Genomic DNA, 21,628 nt, shown 5'->3' with positions numbered 1-21,628 from the left:
TAAAATAATACTCAGGGTCACTAAACCAAAGAGAATAGGGGAATCCAATTTACAGATAGGCAATGTTCCACCAAACTTGAGAGCCTGAGTGGTGTGCTCCCGATTCTATCATGTTTTGGGACTGTTCTGAATGAACCAAGGAGCAAGTATTCTTACTAACCCAGAATTACTGTGTAACTTTACCTTGTGTGAAATTCTTACATTTCACATTTGCCAGAAAACTACAAGCTCTGAATTCCAATGGAAAATACCAACTCCAAAGTTTATTTTGATATACCATATAATTCTAATAGCATTGAGAAAATAGGATGACAGATACAGGTGTTCTTTTTCTACAACTACCGCAAGGCAAAACATGTTTAAATATTTCATTAAAAAAATCAATTTAAACTTCTGCAGGAAACGGCAGCAAAAGCGAGATATGCATGAGGTTTCCAGCACCAGTAAATGTGATCACTACAGGAAATTTCTAAAAATAAAGTGCATTTCAGACAAAGTTTAGCCTTCAGATTTAAAAGAAACTTCTGCAAAATGGAAACCACCCTGCGGCACTGTTCAAGATTTACATCTACTCTTAAAATTAGGTTCTTAAAATGTTTTTTAAAAATCAAGAACTATTTGACTGGCTCTTCCCCAGACAATATACAGTCTGTTCTATCACAGATAAAACCTAATTCAGAATCAGACAAAAACGTGCAGATCTATTTTTTTTAAAAAAGAGCCATGTAATAGCTCTACAGCTATATATCACACTTTATAACAGTATTACAGAAAACACTGGAGCATCTCCAAAGACAGTTAACTTCGTAAGCCTCAAATCATTCACCAAACAGCTTACTAATCAGATCTTTATGAAAATATTAATCAATACTATTGTTTGTTTTGTTGGGAACCTTGTATCATTGGAGAAAAAACTCTTCGTATTGGACATGCTACAGAATTTTACATTCATTTTAATTTACACATAACCATTACCTACAGTTTAGATACAGTAAACAGCCTTTTACAGTAATCTTATTCCTTTAAATTTTGCTCAGTTTTAGACTTCAATTTTTTTTAATACAGAAAATGACAAGATGCATAGGGAAATTAGAACAGAACGGATATTTGCTCCCAAACTGGTGAGTCAACTGAAATACCGGAGAAAAACTCTCCCAACTCAAAGCAAATTTGACCCAAATTTTCCCAAAAGTTGTAAATAAAACAGAACACGGTGGAAATGCTTCTCAGCTCAATTTGCAAGAGAAAATTCCATGTAGCTTGGGTAAAATTTCAGGGAATTGGAAGCAGCATCTACTAAATCTTTGCTACTATTTGTGCATTACAGCACTTCCTGCCTTTATTTCAGATTTCCAGCAGTCGTGACTTCACTGCTGGGGACCAAGCAGCATTGTATTTAATGAAAATTCAGGAAATTGGCAAAAATAATGCCACAGGATCAAGAGGTCTCAATTCTCCCAATCTAGTGCTCAGATTTATTTTGGCTCAGACTCCCAAACTCCCTAGTTTTATTCTCCTCCCCATCCCAGTCTCAAATTCAGTAGAAATGCATGAACTACCAATCCTTCCATTCAACAACTTCTGACTGGGGGGATAAAAGTCAGGACCTCCCTATCTTTAAAACAATATCCAAGCAAGACGGCTTCCCACGTACTCAATGTGATTTTAATCAACATTTCAATTAGGTTTGCAATTAAACAAATCACATAATCATGAATGAATTAATACAGAAACTATTTCATTTGCACAGTAAACATTCAGCATAAATACTGTATTCTTCTACCCAATAGGGAATTGCCAGCAATTATTTCTGAGGTTTAAAATACCATTTTGACTTCCTAACTCAACAGCTATGTGAAACAAACATTCAGTGAATAACTTTAAGCATTTATTAAAAGTGCTATCTGTGCCTTGTCACACTTTGCCATTAGATCCCATCAGTTACTGATGAGAATTTAACTCCAACCTGTACTGAGCATTTTGTTGCTTTTTTTTTTAATTAAATTCATACAAGGGACATGGGCACCACAGACGCTAATATTCACATGCAAAACCTCCCTCAAGAAAGTGGCAATGAGCTGCCTTCTTGAACCACTTCTGTCCTTCAGATGTGAGTACACCCAGAATACTGTTAGAGAGTCAGCGCCTGGGGAAGGAATTCAAATTGCTGTTGGCAGGTAACAGAAGCGGTGCCAAGCCCTGCAACGTGGCATAAGTACAGCGTGGAAACGATCTAAACATTATGGCAAATATCTGAAGCCTCAATGGTGGCCAAGTTACAAAAATCAATGTGAGCTTTCATATTATCACACACTTAAACGATGAAGAAATCTCACCACTCATTATCCCAGCAAGCCGTAGACGATGGTTCATTCCTTGACCATTCACTTAAAAACCATTTCCTGCACTTTCACTCAACTAATGCAAAATATATTTTTTAGCCATATCCAAATTATTGAGAATTCTGAAACAGCTCCCAATCAATTTGCTGATAAGAGTCATAGAAACATACAGCAAAGAAACAGACCCTTCAGCTCATCCAGTCCATGCCAAACTATTTGAACTGCCTCCTCCCATGGACCTGCACTAGGACAACAACCCTCCATACCCCTACCATCCATGTACCTATCCAAATCTCAAACGTTGAAATCGAGCTCACATGCACCACTTGTGCTGGTAACTCGTTCCACACTCTCATAACCCTCTGAGTGAAGAAGTTTTCCCTCATGTTCCCCTTAAACTTTTCACCTTTCACCCTTAACCCATGACCTCTAGTTGTAGACTCACCCATCCTCAGAGGAAAAAGCCCGCTTGCATTTACCCTATCTATACCCCTCAATTTCGTATACCTCTATCAAATCTCCCCTTACACCCCTACATTCCAAGGAACTAACTACCAACTAATTTGCTGATAGTCAGAGGCATAGAAAAATACAGCACAGAAACAGACCCTGATTTTAGTACTGGTTTCTGTTCATCAACAACAAAAAATCCAAACCACTTGAGAATAGTTAATTTGTCTAGTCACCTTCAAATATTTCCTTGCTTCCAATAAATTATCTTCAATGTTATTTATCTTCATTAGGTTTCTAGTTCGGTGTCTGGACTAGAAGTTCTAGACATGCAAGTATGTTTTGTAGTCTGGGAGACTCACCAAGCTTGTTCAGGATGTGCTCAAGACTCCAGGACAGCAATGTTTGTTGGATAACAACTTCCATGGTCCAGTATATTTGGATCTGTAGTACAGCTCTGTACTAATTAAGTAATTCAAATCAAGAACTAATTAAATTTAAAACTAACTGATCTCTCTACCAATCTATGCTTAATTAACCTACCAGTGCCCAATTTGCATTCTTAGCCAACAACGCTCAGCTACCAGTTTTACTAATATACATAAACAATCAGGTTACCTATTAATCTCAGGAATAGAATCATCACGTAACCCATGGGGTGTCCTCTAATTAAAAAAACAATTCTCCTGCTCGGAGAAAGATATCAAGGCAATAACTGTGGGCAAGCACTGGTCAGGTCTCAAGCATGCCAGACAAGAATTATAACCTGTACTTATTTTGCTACTTGGAAGGTCTGAAACAAAACTTTGACTCTGCAATCTCCCAAGACAAGTAGAAGTCTCAAGCTGTCAGCTCCTAAGCAGTGAAAACTGTTCAGTGCAAGTTTGCCTCAAGCGGAGGCAGTGGCGTAAACCTCCAGCAGCAGAGATGGCAAGGGTTGGAACTTCCTGAGATACAAGCTAGAGGAGCTTTTTTTTAAAAAATAAAAAATTACCTCATTACTATCCTGAAGGAATGGGCATTACTCATTTTCAGTTCCCTAACAGCAGACCTCACAGGAGCAAGCTTTCAGGGTCTGGTTAAGACCTGCTCCTGCAGTTGTGGCCGGTGCTTTCCTGAACCAAACCCATATGAGTAAATCACAAGTGCATCACCAATCTTGTATTACAAGCATACTAACGTCACTCAAAATTTCCCTGCAGCATCCAGGCACAAGACTATTAAACTACAGCCTACAATTTTCATAAGTATAATATGTGAGCACAACATCCAATCACACAGAGCCAATTCCAGATTATATGCTGCAACATACAGAAAAAAATAACATGATATTTCCTGTTTATTTTTTCTCATTTCTCAAAAGACATGATTTTGCAATGTCCAAGTTTCCATCAGACTCTTAAAAGTAGCAATATCCACCTCACCCTCCACAAAATTATAAAAGAAAATTACCAAATACAGTGTATTCCAGTTAACTGCGACACATTGGGGCCAGTACATTTGGCCTAATTAAGCGGCTGCCGCAATTAACCAAAGTTTCATGGAAATAGTTTTAAAAAGGTATAAAAAAGACGAGCCACCATTCAACTGAGTAACAACGTGTATATTTAAATGAAATGCAGAACACATCAGAACACTACCAATACTACTGTTGGTTGTCATATGACAGGAAAACCGTGAGGGAGAGTTTTTAAAGTGGAAAAGCCGAGGTACTGGGGCAGTTCCACTCTCTCGAACTCAGAAGTCTGGGTCCAGTGGGACGAGTAGATGTCACTACAGGGATCTTCCCAGGTCGCAGTAGATGACCATGACATCTTCTGTGGCTCCTCATGCCCTTCACCCTCAATGTAGTGTTGCAGAACCGCCTTCCTGTCCGTTGAATCTCACTGCCGATCTCATCCGTTTAGCCCACAGGAGCTGACTTTACGTCCTAGGAAAGGCTTGCCCCTATCTCAGAGGCATGAGATCCAGCAGCTACCCTTTTTCCAGCAGGGACCAAAGGGTAAGATTCAAGATGATTCTCGATACCTTCAAATTCCTTGTAGGTCGTAACCTGAAGTAGTGAAATAATTCCATTTTCATTCCTGGCTGGTTCCAGCATCTCGGAGCCTGAATGCTTGAAACCATGGCAAGCAGAACAATGCTAAATTGTCTTATTATTTATTTCTCATCAGCTGTCAGTGACAAGGGTCACTTTTTAGCAAAAACTCACTCAACAGACACCAGTTACAAACTGTTAGCTCAAAGCCTGATGGTGCACGCAGCTGACGGTAGTTAGAGACTGTTTGGTAACAGTCTCCTGAACAAATTAAGCGGCACATTGCCCCAAATAAACAAAGGGAATCCCAGCTATTTTCAATATGTTTTTATTCTTTAACAAGTTGTTCCAAATAAGCAGCTGCCACAATTAACTGAAGCTCAATTAACTCGAATCCACTGTAACATATCTCACTAGACCAGGGGTTCCCAATCTTTTTTTCAAAAAAAAACACCATGGACCAATACTATTAAGTTAGGGATCCATGGACCCCAGGTTGGGAACCCCTGCTCTAGACCATACGACCATAAGATATTGGAGAAAAATTAGGCCATTTGGTCCAGAGCCAGCTCTGTCATTTGATCATGGCTGATCCATTTCCTACTCAACTCCATTCTCTTGCCTTCTCCTCGTAACCTTTAATGTCTTGATTTATCGCTAATCTAACAATCTCTGCTTTAAATACACTCAATGACTTGGACTCCACAGCTGCCAGCAGCAATGAATTCTACAGATTTACCACCTTCCAGGTGAAGAAATTCCTCCTCATCTCCATTCTAAATGGATACTCCTCTCTTCTGAGGAAACATCCTCTCCACATCTATTCTAAACAGGCCTTTCAATATTCGAGAGGTTTCAATGGAATTCTCCCCCCCCCCCCCCCCTCCATTCTTCTGAGTTCCAGTGAGTACAGGCCCAGAGCCATCAAACACTATTCACATGATTAGCCTTTCAATCCCAGAATCGTTTTCGTGAACAGCCTTTGAACCCTCTCCAACGTCAGCACACCCTTACTTAGGTACAAGTTAACCGTTAGGAAATCCTGCACGAGGACTCCCAGGTCCCTTTGCACCTCTAATCTCTCAATTTTTTTTCCATTTAGAAAGCAGTCTGCACTTTCATTCTCCTCGTAACCTTTAATGTCTTGATTTATCGCTAATCTAACAATCTCTGCTTTAAATACACTCAATGACTTGGACTCCACAGCTGCCAGCAGCAATGAATTCTACAGATTTACCACCTTCCAGGTGAAGAAATTCCTCCTCATCTCCATTCTAAATGGATACTCCTCTCTTCTGAGGAAACATCCTCTCCACATCTATTCTAAACAGGCCTTTCAATATTCGAGAGGTTTCAATGGAATTCTCCCCCCCCCCCCCCCTCCATTCTTCTGAGTTCCAGTGAGTACAGGCCCAGAGCCATCAAACACTATTCACATGATTAGCCTTTCAATCCCAGAATCGTTTTCGTGAACAGCCTTTGAACCCTCTCCAACGTCAGCACACCCTTACTTAGGTACAAGTTAACCGTTAGGAAATCCTGCACGAGGACTCCCAGGTCCCTTTGCACCTCTAATCTCTCAATTTTTTTTTCCATTTAGAAAGCAGTCTGCACTTTCATTCCTTCTTCCAAAGTGTATGATGATACACTTCATGACACTGTACTCCAACTTTCCCATTCTCCTCATCCAAATCCTTCTGCAACCTTTCTGCTTCCTCAACACTACCTGCCCCTCCACCTACCTTCATATTGTCTGCAAACTTGACCACAATGTCAGCAATTCCGTCATCCAAATCATTGGCACACAATATAAAAAGAAGCAGTACCAATATCGACCCCTGCTGAACACCGTGAGTCACCGGCAGCCAATTAGAAAAAGCTCCCCTTATTCCCACTCCTTGCCTCCTGCCAATCACTCAATGCTCTATCCATACTGGTATCTTTCCTGGAATAACATAGCTCTTTACTTGTTAAACAGCTTCGTGTGTGGCACCTTGTCAAAGGCCTTTTGAAAATCCAAGTACACAATATCCATCAATTCTTCCTTGGTATTTCTGCGAAGAATGCCAACAGATTTTCCTTTAAGGAAACTATGCTGACAATACCCCAAAACCTCATTCTTAACAATCAACTCCAACATGTTCCCAACCACGGCAGTCAAGCTAACTACTCCCATGTAGGAACTTCAAATTTGAAGAAACTACCTTGTCTTGATCAAGTTCCCAGCATCTAATCAAACATATTGATGTGATGGGGATCAACTTACTTTACAGACATGGTATGGGAAAACTTGCTGTTAAAATCACAAGGTTTAAAATGCTTACAAAGCACAGCTCTGTAACAAAGTATGTTAGCATTGTTGACCTCCATTGCTGAGGCAGCAGCAGATACCCCAGGAATTAGGTACAGAAATCTTGGAAGGGAAAGAAAGCAAGCAACAGTAAAAGCAAAAATTGGTAACAATGATAGATTCAAAATAAGAAAACTGAAATATACACAGCAGGTCACATAGCATCCGAGGAGAGAGCAGCCAAGATAACATTCCAAATCAGTGATCCTTCCAAGAAAATAAGTATGTCTTAAGTAAAAGTGAATTATTAACTATTTCAAGTACTGAATTAAGGTTATTGATCTGTTCCTCTTCTCTCTCCTAACAGATGTTACCCGACCTGAGTACTTCCAACATCTTGCGTTTCCACTTCCGTTTTCAATTTCTGCAGTTTTCTGTGGGGGGGGGGGGGGGGGGTATATTCAAGGAAAAGGAAAACGATGAACAAAATGAGTCAGAAGAGGAAACAGATAAAGCTTTTTTCCCTTAAAGAAAGACCTTAATCACACCTGCAAGGAGAGTTAAAAAAAAAAGGGGATGTACAGGTAGTTAGATGATTAATAAGCAGTTATGGTTAGGCTAACCCATTGCCAGCAATCCTGAATCCTTCTGATTCGGAGTGGATTCCAGTCCCATAGAGCTCTCGACTGACATTACAGTGGAAAAACTGAATCACCGCTTGGTGAAACCTGCTACCTCTTCAACGAGGTATTAAATAGAGAGCCCACATTTTCCTTCAGGAAGATTCCACAACACGAGTCTGAAAAAAAAGAACAGCAGAGCTCTATCTACAGTATTCTGTCTAATATTTAACCCTGAACCAATAGGTGGCCTCACAGCCTCAGAAATGTTGGTTCAATACAGACCTCCATTCCAGTCTGTGTGAAATTTGCATTCTTCCCCATGACTGCATGGATTTCCTCCAGTTACTCCAGCATCCTCAACCTACTACATCCAAAGACAGGTCTGTTGGCAGGTTAACTTGCTCCAAAAAGCTAACCCCAATGACAGATTCTTGCAGGGTCGGGGAGGGAGAAAATCAATGAGAACATGGGGAGAATTAAATGGGATTAGAGCAGGATTTGTCCTGAGGAAGTGTCTCGACGTGAAGCATCAGCTATGTATTAATCTGACCTAATGAGTTCCTTCAGCATTTTGCGTGTGTGCTGCTTAAGATTTGAAAAAATTTATCTATGTTCAGCAAGCACTTGATGGGCCAAAAGGTCTCTTTCTGTGCTGTATTCTTCTTTGAGGGGGCTTTAAAATAAGATAGTGTGGCGACCCACTTCCCAGCGCACTCGAACTGGCTCACAAAGCGGTGCGCGCCGGCACTGAGGCTGGTCCCAAAGAGGGCGCCAAGCCTGCTTCACCAACAAGGGGAAAAGCCCACGCGTGGGACGGGACTGTGAATACGCGCCTCCTACAGCATTCCCGCCCGGGGAGGGCGGGATCAGGAAGGCTTTAAAGCGAGGCCGCGAAGTTTGAATAAACCTCTTTTGCAACTGCAGCTCACCGACGCGTCGTTATTTCAGCGCTGTGTGTAGCACACCGCTACAATAGGTCATCATCACCATACTGTGGATTTGAAAACTAACAGCAAAACTGAGGAACTGCCTTTCCTACATGATAATGCTGACTATATTTTTAAAGTCTGAAAGGCATTATATTTCAAAGGAAGGCATCACAATAGAAAAATACTGACATTTCCATTTTGCTCTAAGAATACAAAACAATAGTGCAGCTAAATCACTGAAAAAAGTGGCAGTTTTTAAAATTCAACCCAAATGGCAACAAACATTTCAGTGATATCCTACATTTGTACAAGGTTGTAACTTAGAATTTTATTTCCTACAGTGTAACAAGCGTATGCATTTCTTCATGGTCAGGACTACATTTCTCTTACCTGTGAGATCAGTTCACAATTTGCCGGCGTACAAGCCATAAGCAGTGACAGTTATCAGCAAATACAAGTTGAGCACCCCTTATCTGAAAATCCAAAATTCGAAAGCATCCAAAATCTTCTTGGGCACTGACATGACAGCGCAAATGGAAACTTCCACAAGACGCCGGGAAGGTTCCTAGATAATGAGCAGATCTCTCTGTGCAACACAGACAATTCTGAGAAGTGACCTCACATGCCCTGAATGGGGCCCCGCTGGCACCAGTTGGTTTAGCCAGATCTTCGGGCACTACTCACCATGAGTTTTGTGCATATTCTGTGCTCTGTGCTGCGAAGAGGTTGTTGAAAATCTCAAAAAGGCCTGCAGTTACGCCAATGGGCAAGAGTGAAAAGAAAAAGAGGAAGGATTTATGTTCATCAGGAAAGTAAAGTTGCTGGAAAAACTTGACAGCGGTGTAAGTGTGAAGCGTTTAACAGAGGAGTATGGTGTTGGAGCAACCACTATCTACAACCTGAAGAAACACAAGGTCAAATGACTAAAGTTCTATGCTGACAGTAATGAACAACAGTTATGAAAAAGAGAGAAACACTACATAACATGAAAAATGAAAATCTCATCAGCGGAGTGAACATGTGTTTAACGGTAACAAAGATCTATCAGGATGAACTGAAAACTGACGGCAATTGTGAATATTCAGCAGACTGGTTGCAGAAATTTAAGAAAAGGCATGGCACTAATTTTTTTTTAAAAATGGTTTGCAATGATAAAGTGTCTGCTGACCACAATGCAGCAGAGAAATTGAAGGGCTCTAGCAACGTGCGTTCATTAACAGAACAAGAAATCATGTCAGTTTATAAAATCTTAGGAAGATTCCTACAAGAAAAACCCTGTTAACTGGACGGACAACACTGGAAGAAACACAACGCACAATCCAGCAGGAAAGCCTCCTCATCCCGATAGCATCTGCTTCCTGGTTTCCGAACCCCTTCCGATGTTCCTCTCAATTATGTCAACGACAATGTACCCTCTCCCTCAAGTTTCTCTGACCTGACGTAGCTGTAGTGTTTGGTGTCACATCTATCTTCTTTTGTAAGCAAAAACCATCACTATTTTTGGCAATTGAAAAACACTATTTTTGGCAATTGAAAAACATTATTTTTGCATGAAATCCGAATTTTATCTCCAACTAAAATCCCATCTTTGAGTGTAACATGACCAGTGTCAATATTACGTTAAAAATTAAACGTTGACTTTTTCGCAGTTTTCATTGAATTTCTTTACAGATAATGTAATCTTACATAAAATCTTAAAAAATACAAATATATTGTACTGTAATCTTTTAATCAAATATAGCATTGTAGATGGAGACTGAAAACCTGCTGTTGTTTGCTGATTCAGGTGTTGTCTTCTCATTCTGCTGTGTTGCTTTTGTTACCCTGCACACATTATATTTTCATTATATTAATTGTTGTTCCTCTCCACGCCTCGTGACGCATCAGGCAATAACCTTGCCGTTTTGTTAGCATTTGTCTGTTTTTTTCTTACAAGGACGAGTTGCTAGCTCAACACTCAACCGAGCACAGATGGAAAGTGTAGGAGCTGGTCAGATTCAAATCTGGAACCATTCACCTCAGTCTGGCGCTGATGCCACTACACCACCGGCCGGCTCAAAAAAAATTAATAGTTTGTAATAATTTTTAGTTAAGTACACAAGTGTAACGAACAAGTGCAAGACAAAGACTGCTTACTAACAGCGCACAAGTTCAGAGTCAAAAATTATGACAATGCCAAACAGCCAATGACTGTCCATCTGAGCAGCAGAGATAGTTAATTGCTTAACTTTCTTATGGTTCAATGTACACATTATTGTTTCATACACAAAATTATTAAATATTATAAAACTATATATAAGCTATATATGTAAGGTAAGTGGGTTTTGGGTTTAGACTTGGGTCCCAGCCACAAGATTATATTGTATCATTATACAGATGTAAATATTCCAAAATCAAAAGAAATCCTAAATCCATAACACTTCCGACCCAAAGCATTTTGGATAAGGAGTACTGACCTGTACCACATTTTAAAATCATTTGCATTTTGTTTGAAAATGGTCTATTAACATGGAATTACACAAACATTGCAAAAATGGCAGAAGGACACAAATGTATTTAAATACTCTCAATTTATAACTTTGGAATGTTCCATGCAAAAAAATAACCAAAAAATGAAAACTCCTGCACGTTTCCGTGAGATTTTAAAATCAAGCAGTACTAGCAGTCTTGCATTCCCAGGGAAGGTTGTGGTAATGTTTGAAGTCGGGCACAACAATAAACTAATCATTCAATCCTTCAAATTAGAGCAGAGAGTTGAGTGGGGAGTTGAACAAGAAAGTAAACTCAAATGGATTATACATAAATAAAGTGGGGACTGTCTGCGTTCAGTGCTGCATTCTCTCTTCTCCCACTCCCAAGAGTCAGAAGATACAAAGCTTGGAAACATGGACAACTTTGGTTCTGCTCTCATAAAACAAGGCATTGAAGTTGCATCAGCAAACTCGGTAATACACAATGATGTTTCTCACAACAGAAATGCATCAAAGCTGTACTATTTGTTATGAAGTGGCGGAAACCTAGCTGTTGTCACCTAATGAAAATAGTTCAATACCTGTAAACCAGTCACTGTCAGTTTAATTCTCATGTATAAAAATGTTACAGTGCTAACCCAAGCTAATGATCACTCTCCTATTAACTTCTCTGGATTAGTGTCAGGTTTTCCCTGATTATGCTCCAAGGAACCTTAAATCGTTTCAGTGCATTGAAAACATACTGCACAAATACAAACAAGAGAAAATCTGCAGAAGCTGGAAATCCAGAGCAATATAAATACAAAGCTGTTCCTGCTCAGATGACTGGGTGATTGGTATTTAAAATTATTCTGGAACATGAACTGTTTCATTTTAATCAGTTTCACAAAAGTAGGAGACAACTACATTTTTAAAATTATTCTGGAACATGAACTGTTTCATTTTAATCAGTTTCACAAAAGTAGGAGACAACTACATTTTGTTTTCATCGCTAGTGCCTGTGTATTTTGCTCCTGTTGTCTGTGCACAGAGATTACCAAGTTATCTCATTCTGTCCTGCACTTCATTCTAGCCCTTCAGTTTCAGCTGTATTCCCTTCTCCAATCCTCATGATTTCCCATTCCACCCTCTCAAAAAAAAGCACGTTAAGCAATAAGAGCCTGATTTAAACACATTAGCCCATGCTATTATGTGTGAAATAGACCAGATTTCCTACCCAAAAGATTAGCTTTCACATAGTATACAACATAGTACCTTCTGTACCTAATAACGTGGCCATTGAGAGTACTTTTTTGGTTGTCTGCTGTAGCCCATGCACTTAAAGGTTCCACATGCTGCAAGTTCAGAGATGCTGTTCTACACACCACTGTTCGAATGCATGGTCTGTTGAATTACAATTGCCTTCCAGTCTGGCCATTCTCCTCTGACCTCTTCCATTAACAAAGTGTTCTTGCCCACAGAACTGCGCTCACTTGATTTTTTTAAATCTTATCCACACCATTCTCTGTAAACTCTGGAGACTGTCGAGTGTGAAAACCTCAAGAGATCATCATTGTCTGAGATAATCAAACTGCCCTGTCGGGCACCAGCAATCTCTCTGTGGTTAAAGTCACTTAAGTCATACTTCATCCCCATTCCACTGTTTAGTTTGAACAACAGAACTTTGTGACCATGTTGGCATGCTTTTATGTATTAACTTGCTGCTACATGGTTGGCTGATTAAATATCTGCATTACCAGGGTGTTCCTAATAAAATGGCCACTGAGTGTATGTGTTACAAATAAAAAGGAGGTCTTTCAAAGTTTACTTAGATGATCTCATCTTCCCAACATAGCTTTTCCAATAACCTAACCACAATGTCACTTCGTGGACTATTTGAAAGTGATGAGGAAGTTGTGCATAAAGGCAATTCAAACTTAAAAATTCCACTACCTGAAGCACTTTTTAATAAAGTCATGGTCAACAGGTCCAGGAGATTAACGCCCATGGATCCACAGCAATTTGGTAGCTCAGAAACACAAATGGCTTGCCCATTAAAACAGAATGTAGTGGAAGAAGGGTGTTTTTCTGACTAGAGATCTATGATTTGGTGCCACAGGAATTAGTACTACAACCCCTAATAATCCTGTGTATGGCAGGTGGAACTTAACCTGGAGAGGTGTGAGGTGTTGCATTCCAGGAGATCAAATGTTCGGGAAAATATACTTTTAAAGGCAGAACTCCGAACAGCTTTGAAGTGCAGAGGGACCTTGGAGTCCAAGTCCACAGCTCCCTGAAAGAGCCAACACAAGCAGACGGAACACTTGAAATGGAATATGGCATGGTTGACTTCATTGGTACGGGAACTGTGAAGAACAGCCAAGAAGCGATAGCGCAGCTTTGGTTAGGCCACAAAGTACAGTGTGCATTTCTGATCACACTATTGCAAGCTGGACATGGAGGCTTTGGGGAAGTTTATAAGGATACTGACAGGATTTGAGGGTATTAGCCACAAGGGGGGACTGGACAATTGTGCTGTTTCCTGTCAAGCATGAGAGCCAAGAGGAGACCGAACAGGATGGACAATTAAAGTCTCCACCACCACACCCTGCCACCAAGAGTAGAAATATCAAAAACTAGAGAACATAGACTTGGGGCAAGAGGGGAAACGCTTCAAGATATGCGGAGTAGTTTATATACAAAACACTGGTAAACTCATGACATTTAAAAGAGGCTTTGATATATGCACATGAATATGCAGAGAATGGAGGTAGAAGGGATTCTGAGTCTTGTTCAGCACAAACCATGGATCAAATGGTATGCTCCTGTGCTGCCCACAAGATACAATTTGTACATTCAGACATTGAGCTTTCAGTGTTTTGTTATTTTTAAATTATGTCAACCTTGTCAGTGTCCGGCCCAGTTCATTTTACAAACCCTATTTCCAGAAAAGTTGGGATATTTTCCAAAATGCAATAAAAACAAAAATCTGTGATATGTTAATTCATGTGAACCTTTATTTAACTGACAAAAGTACAAAGATTTTCAATAGTTTTACTGACCAACTTAATTGTATTTTGCTAATATACAAAAATTTAGAATTTGATGGCTGCAACATGTTTACCATTGTGTTACATCACCTTTCCTTTTAATAACACTTTTTAATCGTTTTGGAACTGAGGATACTAATTGTAGTAGATTTGCAATTGGAAATTTTGTCCATTCTTGCTTGATATAAGACTTCAGCTGCTCAACAGTCCGTGGTCTCCGTTGTCTGATTCTCCTCTTCATGGTGCACCATACATTTTCAATAGGAGATAGATCTGGACTGGCAGCAGGCCAGTTAAGCACACGCACTCTGTGTCTACAAAGCCACGCTGTTGTAGCCCGTCCAGAATGTGGTCTGGCATTGTCCTGCTGAAATAAGCATGGACGTCCCGGGAAGAGACGTCGCCTTGATGGCAACATATGTCTCTCTAAAATCCTAATATACGCCTCAGAGTCAATGGTACCTTCACATACATGCAACTCACCCATGCCGTGGGCACTGATGCACCCCCATACCATCACAGATGCTGGCTTTTGCACCTTTCCCTGATAACAATCAGGGTGGTCGTTTTCATCTTTGGCACGGAGAACTCGACGCCCGTTTTTTCCGAAAACTAGCTGAAATTTGGACTCATCTGACCACAGCACACGGTTCCACAGTCTTTCGGTCCATCTGAGATAAGCTCAGGCCCAGAGAACTCGCCGGCGTTTCTGCATAGAGTTGATGTATGGCTTCCTCCTTGCGTAATACAGTTTCAAGTTGCATTTCTGGATGCAGCGACGGACTGTGTTAAGTGACAATGGTTTTCCAAAGTACTCCCGAGCCCAGGTGGCTATAATTGCCACAGTAGCATGACGGTTTCTTAGGCAGTGCCGCCTGAGGGCTCAAAGATCACGCGCATTCAACAGTGGTTTCCGACCTTGCCCTTTACGCACTGAGATGTCTCTGAATTCTCTGAATCTTTTCACAATATTGTGTACTGTAGATGTTGAAAGGCCTAAATTCTCTGCAATCTTGCGTTGGGAGATGTTCCTTTTGAACTGACTAACAATTCTCTCACAAATTTTGGCACAAAGGGGTGAGCCACAACCCATCCTTGCTTGCAGAGACTGAGCCTTTGATGGACGCTACTTTTATACCCAGTCATGATACCTCACCTGCTATCAATTAGCCTGCTTAATGTGGAGTCTTCCAAACCGGTGTTACTTGAATATTCTGTGCACTTTTCAATCTTATTTTAACTCTGTCCCAACTTTTGTTGAGTGTGTTGCAGCCATCAAATTCTAAATTTGTGTATATTTACAAAATACAATTAAGTTGGTCAGTAAAACTATTGAAAATCTTTTCTTTGTACTTTTGCCAGTTAAAAAAAAGGTTCACGTGAATTAACATATCATAGATTTTTGTTTTTATTGCATTTTGGAAAATATCCCAACTTTTCTGGAAATGGGGTTTGTAATTCTAAGTCCGAGACTTGCATGGCTAACAGTAGTGAAAACTGAGAAGAAGCTACTGACATGATGAAGGAAGCCCTGAACACCAACAAATAGAGAACCTTCATTGCTGCCCTAAATGCCAGCAGCATAACAGGAAGTAAAAATGGAACAACCTCTCTCCTGAGTGAAGTCTACGGTAATTCTCTTCAATAATTATTCATTATTTTCCAATATGTAAAAGAGAAAAAATATTTATTTGTAGCTCGCTGCGCATTCCAGTGACCTTTTAAGAGCCATTAAAAAATGAAACATGAGTATTAAGAACATTTTCATGAGCTTCTAATGTTCCTCAATTAATACTGTAGCTACATTTCTAAATAGTACTTGATTGGCATAACGCCCCTCAGAATGCCCCAGGTTGTGAAACAACTACACAAATGGAAGGTCTCTCTTTGGTTCTTGGCTGTCCTTGAAAATAGCCCTTTAACAGCTGAAAATCAGAAGTTAATTGACAAGAGATTTAACACAATCACCCAGAGGCTTATTTTAGAAACTCAAAACTAATCTATAGCACAAGTGCTTTCCACCAAACCCTTCAAGGAAGAGATTGACAAGATCCACGTGAGTACCAGGAGAGCAGTGGAAAAGTGCAACATGTCTTTTGGTCTCCTGAAATAGTTTGTGGCACAGGACAAACAGATGCAAAGTTTTTTGCAGCATTATACTTGTGAAAACTTGTTAACGGGGCAGGGATTTGAAAATAAAACAGAAACAGTCCCAAAGGTAATCTCATAAAATGTTGTTCCTCACTGCCTCTAGCACTTTCAAATGCTCATCTTCTTTGAAACTTGATATTAGAAGAGCAACTCTTAATAGAGAGTGAAGTTAGGGAGCCACCTGACAGGAGCCCGATTCAGGATTAGGTTTTGCAAGCTCCTTCTAGCCCACAATGACAATGCTTTCCTGCTCTGCTCATTTGTGAGATAAAGCTGATTAGGGACATCCCCCGATAGACGGTACCTTCATCCTGATCTTTAGGCTCTGCCTGAAGAGTCTTGTTGTTCTTCCTCAACCATCTTCATTTGCAAAATAAATCTCTGCATCTGTTTGTCCTGCACTGCAGACTATTTAAGGAGACCAAAAGACATTTCCTATTGCGTTCCTAGTACTTAACATAAATCTTGGTTGTATCAGAGCTTGGTTATTTATGATTGGAGAGCACACGAATAATGAGGCAGGAAAGAATTGCACTTATCATACCATAAAAACACTACACTGTCAGTGATGTTAACAAAGAATTCATGGATTGGGCATCTTTGTGAATAAGAAAGCAGTCCCTGGTAGTTTAAGCATGCTCCTTGATAGTTGGAAGGCTGAGTAATCTGCAATTAGTTCAGAAGATGCATGTGCAGGTGTCTCAAAATCAGCATAATCTCCCAGGAAGTGCAACAGACCAGCTTGAAACTACTGATTCAACTGAGATTCCTCCACAATGACTACAACATGGAGCTTTGAGTTCCAGTTCATTTTGGCAAGTCAAGAAATAGGCACAATAATGAAGCATATAAAAGGTTTAGGTATAACACCTAGGAATTACCTCGTCAAATTCTGCTATTTCACTTGGAAATTATCAGCAGTGCAAAATAAAATAAATTATGTGCTACTACTATCTATAAAATTAAATTCTAGGTGATCCAAGTTCAAGACATACTGCCAAATTGTCCACTCACAAGAATGAGATTCAAATTTGCCAAACCGCAAAGCAGAAGTTTAATCATTTAAATTTGCTTTGTAACCCAAATATAGCGCAGAATACAAAGAAAAAAAGTTCTCAGTAAGCTTCCTAGCCTCAAGAATACTTCTGCCTAATGCGCACTGGCATGAGATTTACGACTACCAAAAGCAAATACCACTGACTCTCAAGGCTGGAATTGTGGGCCCAAATCTACAAACAATTAGATCCTGATTGCCTATACAAGTTTTACACTAGGTTTCTTCTCACCAACCAATCTTCACACTGGCATTTTAAGTTTGTTTGAATAGCCAATCTATCAGTTTATACCGTTGAAGACCAAGTTGCTATCTCATAAGAGAAAACCTGTTTCTATCAACAGTTCCTCAGATCTGGTACTGTAAGAGCTCCTGTCTCCCTTTTAGTTATTCCAAAAGCATGACTCCATTCTAAAGCATTTTGTTGAACAGATAGTGTTCCACCAGTATTACTGCCTTGTAACTGAATATTTTCCCTTGATTATCAAAAGAGCTAAGCCATTTAGCCCCAGATTCATTGCACCATTCACTAAGACAATGGGTGATCCGAACTTACTTCAAGTCCACTTTCCTGCCCTACCCCATAACTCTTGGTAATTGAAGGATGTTTGACTGTATCCAAGATTTCAGCCTCCACAGTTTTCTAGAACAGAATTCCAAAGTTTCACAACCCTCAGACAGAACAATTCTTCTTCAATCTTACCTGAATAGCCCCTTATCCTGAAACTATGGCCTCTGTTCCCAGTTCTCCCATTCACTCTTGATGGGGAAATATCCTCTCAGCACTTACCATATAAAATCCCTAAAAATTTTATGTTTTGATGATTAACTCATTTTTTTCAACTCCAGAGAGTCCAGGCATAACCTGCTCAACTTTTCCTCTTCAACCTTTCATTCAAGATCATCTTTCCACAGCGAGGACCACCTTTATGACACCTCAATAATATATCTTTCCTTAAATAAGGGCCCCAAATCTGTACACCGTATTCTAGATATAGCCTTGCTGTTATCCTGTACAGTTGTAGCAAACCCTCTTGAAACAAAAGTCAGTATTCCACAATTTCTCCTATTACCTGCTGTAACTTGGTGCGGTTTCTCCATTTAATATTCTGCGTTACAATCATTCTTTGTTCCAAAAGTGAACATTACATTTCACACATTAATACCGAGGGTAGAAAGTTGGGGTATGAACAATTAATCTTGACGTACACCACTTGCATCTTCCCTCCCAATCCCCACCCTTCTTTGTAATATAAATAAAGATCCATAAATGCCACTTTACCCTCATTTCACTCCAGTAAACCCTACAGGTCTGCACGACCAACACTGATCTTTGTAGCATCCCACTGGTCACCAGCTGCCAAGCTGGAAGTGCTTGGCAGCTTGGAAGTCTCCAACCTCTCTTGCGGCTTCCTGCTAGCTAGCCAGTTGGGAATATTATCCCCAACACTGTGATTACTCATCTTGCAAACTTCTTTTTTTGTTGTCACTTTGGACGCCTTTTGAAAATGCAAATATAATCACACCTGTGGCTCCAGCTGATCTTCCCTCAAAAGATCTCTAATCAGTTTGTCTTCCCTTCTTGAAACCACGCTGAATCTGTTTACGCAGATTATGACTTTCCATATGTTTTACTATTACATCAAATATTTTTCTACTACTAGATAATGGGTTAATTAGTTTATAATCACCCACTTTTTGAATCAAGAGCAACACATTGGCAGTTTTCCAAACCTTCATACCTCTGCAGAATTCAGAGATTTTGGAAGATTAGTGCTGAATTAACAATTACCCCTTCTAGGAGTCTATCATACAAATCCTCACATCCAAGAAACTTGGATCCCATTAGTTTGCCTCAGTGATTCTCTGATTTTGGTGATGGTATTTAATTCCTCCCCTATTATTTATTAGTGGGATTTTGGTGGCACCTTCTACCATAAAAAGCAATGCCAAATATTTAAGTCTGCTATTACCTTTTACCTATAATTATTTCTCCTGCCTCAATCTCCAAAAAGTCCAAGTTCACTTCACTCTGTCACTTGCTTTATATTTCCTGATTATCTGAAATTCATTGACAGACTTCACACTTCTTGCGAGTTTGCGTACACTGTTTATATTCTCCTTCTTTACAACCTGATGGAACGCAATTTACCAACTTAATATTGAATAAAATGTCCCTCCGAGATTACAGTTATCTGAGAGAGGAGTTAACAAATTCTGATGTTCCAAGCATTAGGATTTATCTACTAATAAAGACAAAAAAAAAACACTCAGTACAGCCTTTTCCGAACATCAGGATGAAGCAAATAAATTACAAAAGCAGCTGAAGTGCTTGAACTTAATGAGATTGCCAAACACTTTCAGCCTGGTGAACTCAAGAGATGCTGTTAAAATTTAGCTCCAAAGAGGCACCATCTCAGAAACTCATGCCCGTGTATCACACAGTGAATTCCCACCCCAGAAACATTGATTTCAACATTGAGATTGATACTTCAAACTCAAACAGACAGAATGTTACACTGATAATCCAGTGTCCTCTCTTAGCAGGATGGGAACAAACAAGAATAGATGAGTTCAGTCAAGTGGCCTCAAGTGATGTTTATCAATCAAAAGGTAATGAAACTCAGGAGGAACCATTCTATTCATTTGATTTCACAAGATGAATTTCCAAATGTACTCAAATTTTCTTTTGATGAGATCTTCCCTAAACTCCAACTTCAGAGGGGTTTTTGAATTGTTTCATCTTTTAACCTACACCGCTGAGCTCACATTTGCAGAGAACCCTTTTCCGAATGTTGAAAACATTTGGTCTCTATTGGGTGTTGATTAACACTGGGTTTAAGTTAGTACAGGAGAAACAAAAGATAAAATGTCATCAAAAAGACAGAATCCCAAACCTGCCCGATACAAGAAATTTCCCAGTTTTGTTCATAATCTTATCAGCTCGCCAAAGCTTAATAAAGTAAATTTGGTGTCTTGGAAATCAGAAAATATATGAAACACTTCAGTAATTGCAGAAAAATTCAGACAATTTTCAGTGATATGAGTAATGGAGTTTCTTACCTAATCTAAGTTCTCCAAAATTGCCACATCCTATCTTCTTTCCAACCCTGAAGTTGGGTCCAACCATTAAAACACCAGAATTATGGGCACTTCTTCCACCACTCCTTGTCATTCTAGACCTTTCATCAATTTTATCTTTATCTTTAGTTTTCTCCATAATGAGCTCCGACTTATGGCGATTTTCTGTATGTACTCGGTTATGCAACTTCAGATTGTATAGTTCCACAGCGGAAGCATCATCCGCCACCAAATCAGTGAAGCAGCTCAGCCTGTTCAATCGCTGGCAGAGAATTCAAAAGTCATTTTCATCCCATTCGCAAAATCTTCCTTGGTATTGACAACAGTAATGAACAAGTTCCAACATTTGTACAAGATGGCTGCCCCAACTAACAGTTCACAGAGTCGCTGCAGCCCTGCAAAATTAAAAAAAAAATCAATCATTTGCTGTTGTCACTTTGCAATCTGACTTAATGACACATAAGCATGAATATCTACACTATTAGCTTCTTAAAGCACAAAATGCAGACTATCTCAAATTGACAAATATCAGTTTTATATGGCATTCAAGATATATTAAGAGAACGTGGCATTCTATACACCAGGACGAGTAGCGTAGTGGTTAACTCGATGCTATTACAACTCAGGACACCCTGGAGTTCAGAATTCAATTTCGGCGCCACCTGTAAGGAGTTTGTACGTTCTTCTGAACCTCGTGGGTGTCCTCCCACAATCTGAAGACGTATCGGTTAGTAGGTTAATTGGTCATTGTAAACTGTCCCGTGATTAGACTCGTGTTAAATAGGTGGGTTGCTGGGTGGCGCAGCGCGTTGGACCAGAAGTGCCTGTTCCACACCGAATCTTTAAATAGAAAAAATACATTTTTTAAAATTCTGAATGGAGTAACCGATGTTCTCTCCATAGCAAGTCCACGTACAGCATCAAAAAAAAGCCTGAAAGTTATTTACATACATATTCTTTTAGCTGCAAATGCAATCTTTTTTTTAAATGTCCTATTCTTCGCAGACAACCCTGGTAACTGCTGTAGGTCAATTTTACAGGACAAAACCAATTTCACTTCTCGGAATGCTATAATCTGAGTAATAGAGCAGTTAAGATATTGTTTTACATTCATTTTTACGCATACCCAAATAATTTGCTTGGTGAATGTACTGTGTACAATGGCATCAA

The 21,628-nt window shown here is 39.7% G+C and overlaps 1 protein-coding gene across 4 annotated transcripts in view; it reads right to left on the bottom strand.

Annotated features, from left to right (window-relative positions):
• Window positions 1-21,628, bottom strand: part of LOC140740356 (casein kinase I) — a 233,163-nt gene that overhangs the window by 205,416 nt on the left and 6,119 nt on the right. For all 4 annotated transcript variants that reach the window (XM_073069505.1, XM_073069513.1, XM_073069518.1 and 1 more), the window contains exon 2: window positions 20,441-20,853. In XM_073069505.1, coding sequence (XP_072925606.1) covers window positions 20,441-20,597 — 157 coding nt within the window. In that variant the 5' untranslated portion in view covers window positions 20,598-20,853. The remainder of the gene's footprint in view (window positions 1-20,440; window positions 20,854-21,628) is intronic.

Source organism: Hemitrygon akajei, chromosome 2 (assembly GCF_048418815.1).
Source record: "Hemitrygon akajei chromosome 2, sHemAka1.3, whole genome shotgun sequence".
Taxonomy (NCBI): Eukaryota; Metazoa; Chordata; class Chondrichthyes; order Myliobatiformes; family Dasyatidae; genus Hemitrygon; species Hemitrygon akajei.
The sequence above is the reverse complement of the archived record's forward strand: the minus strand, read 5'-3'. Positions and strand labels throughout refer to the sequence as shown.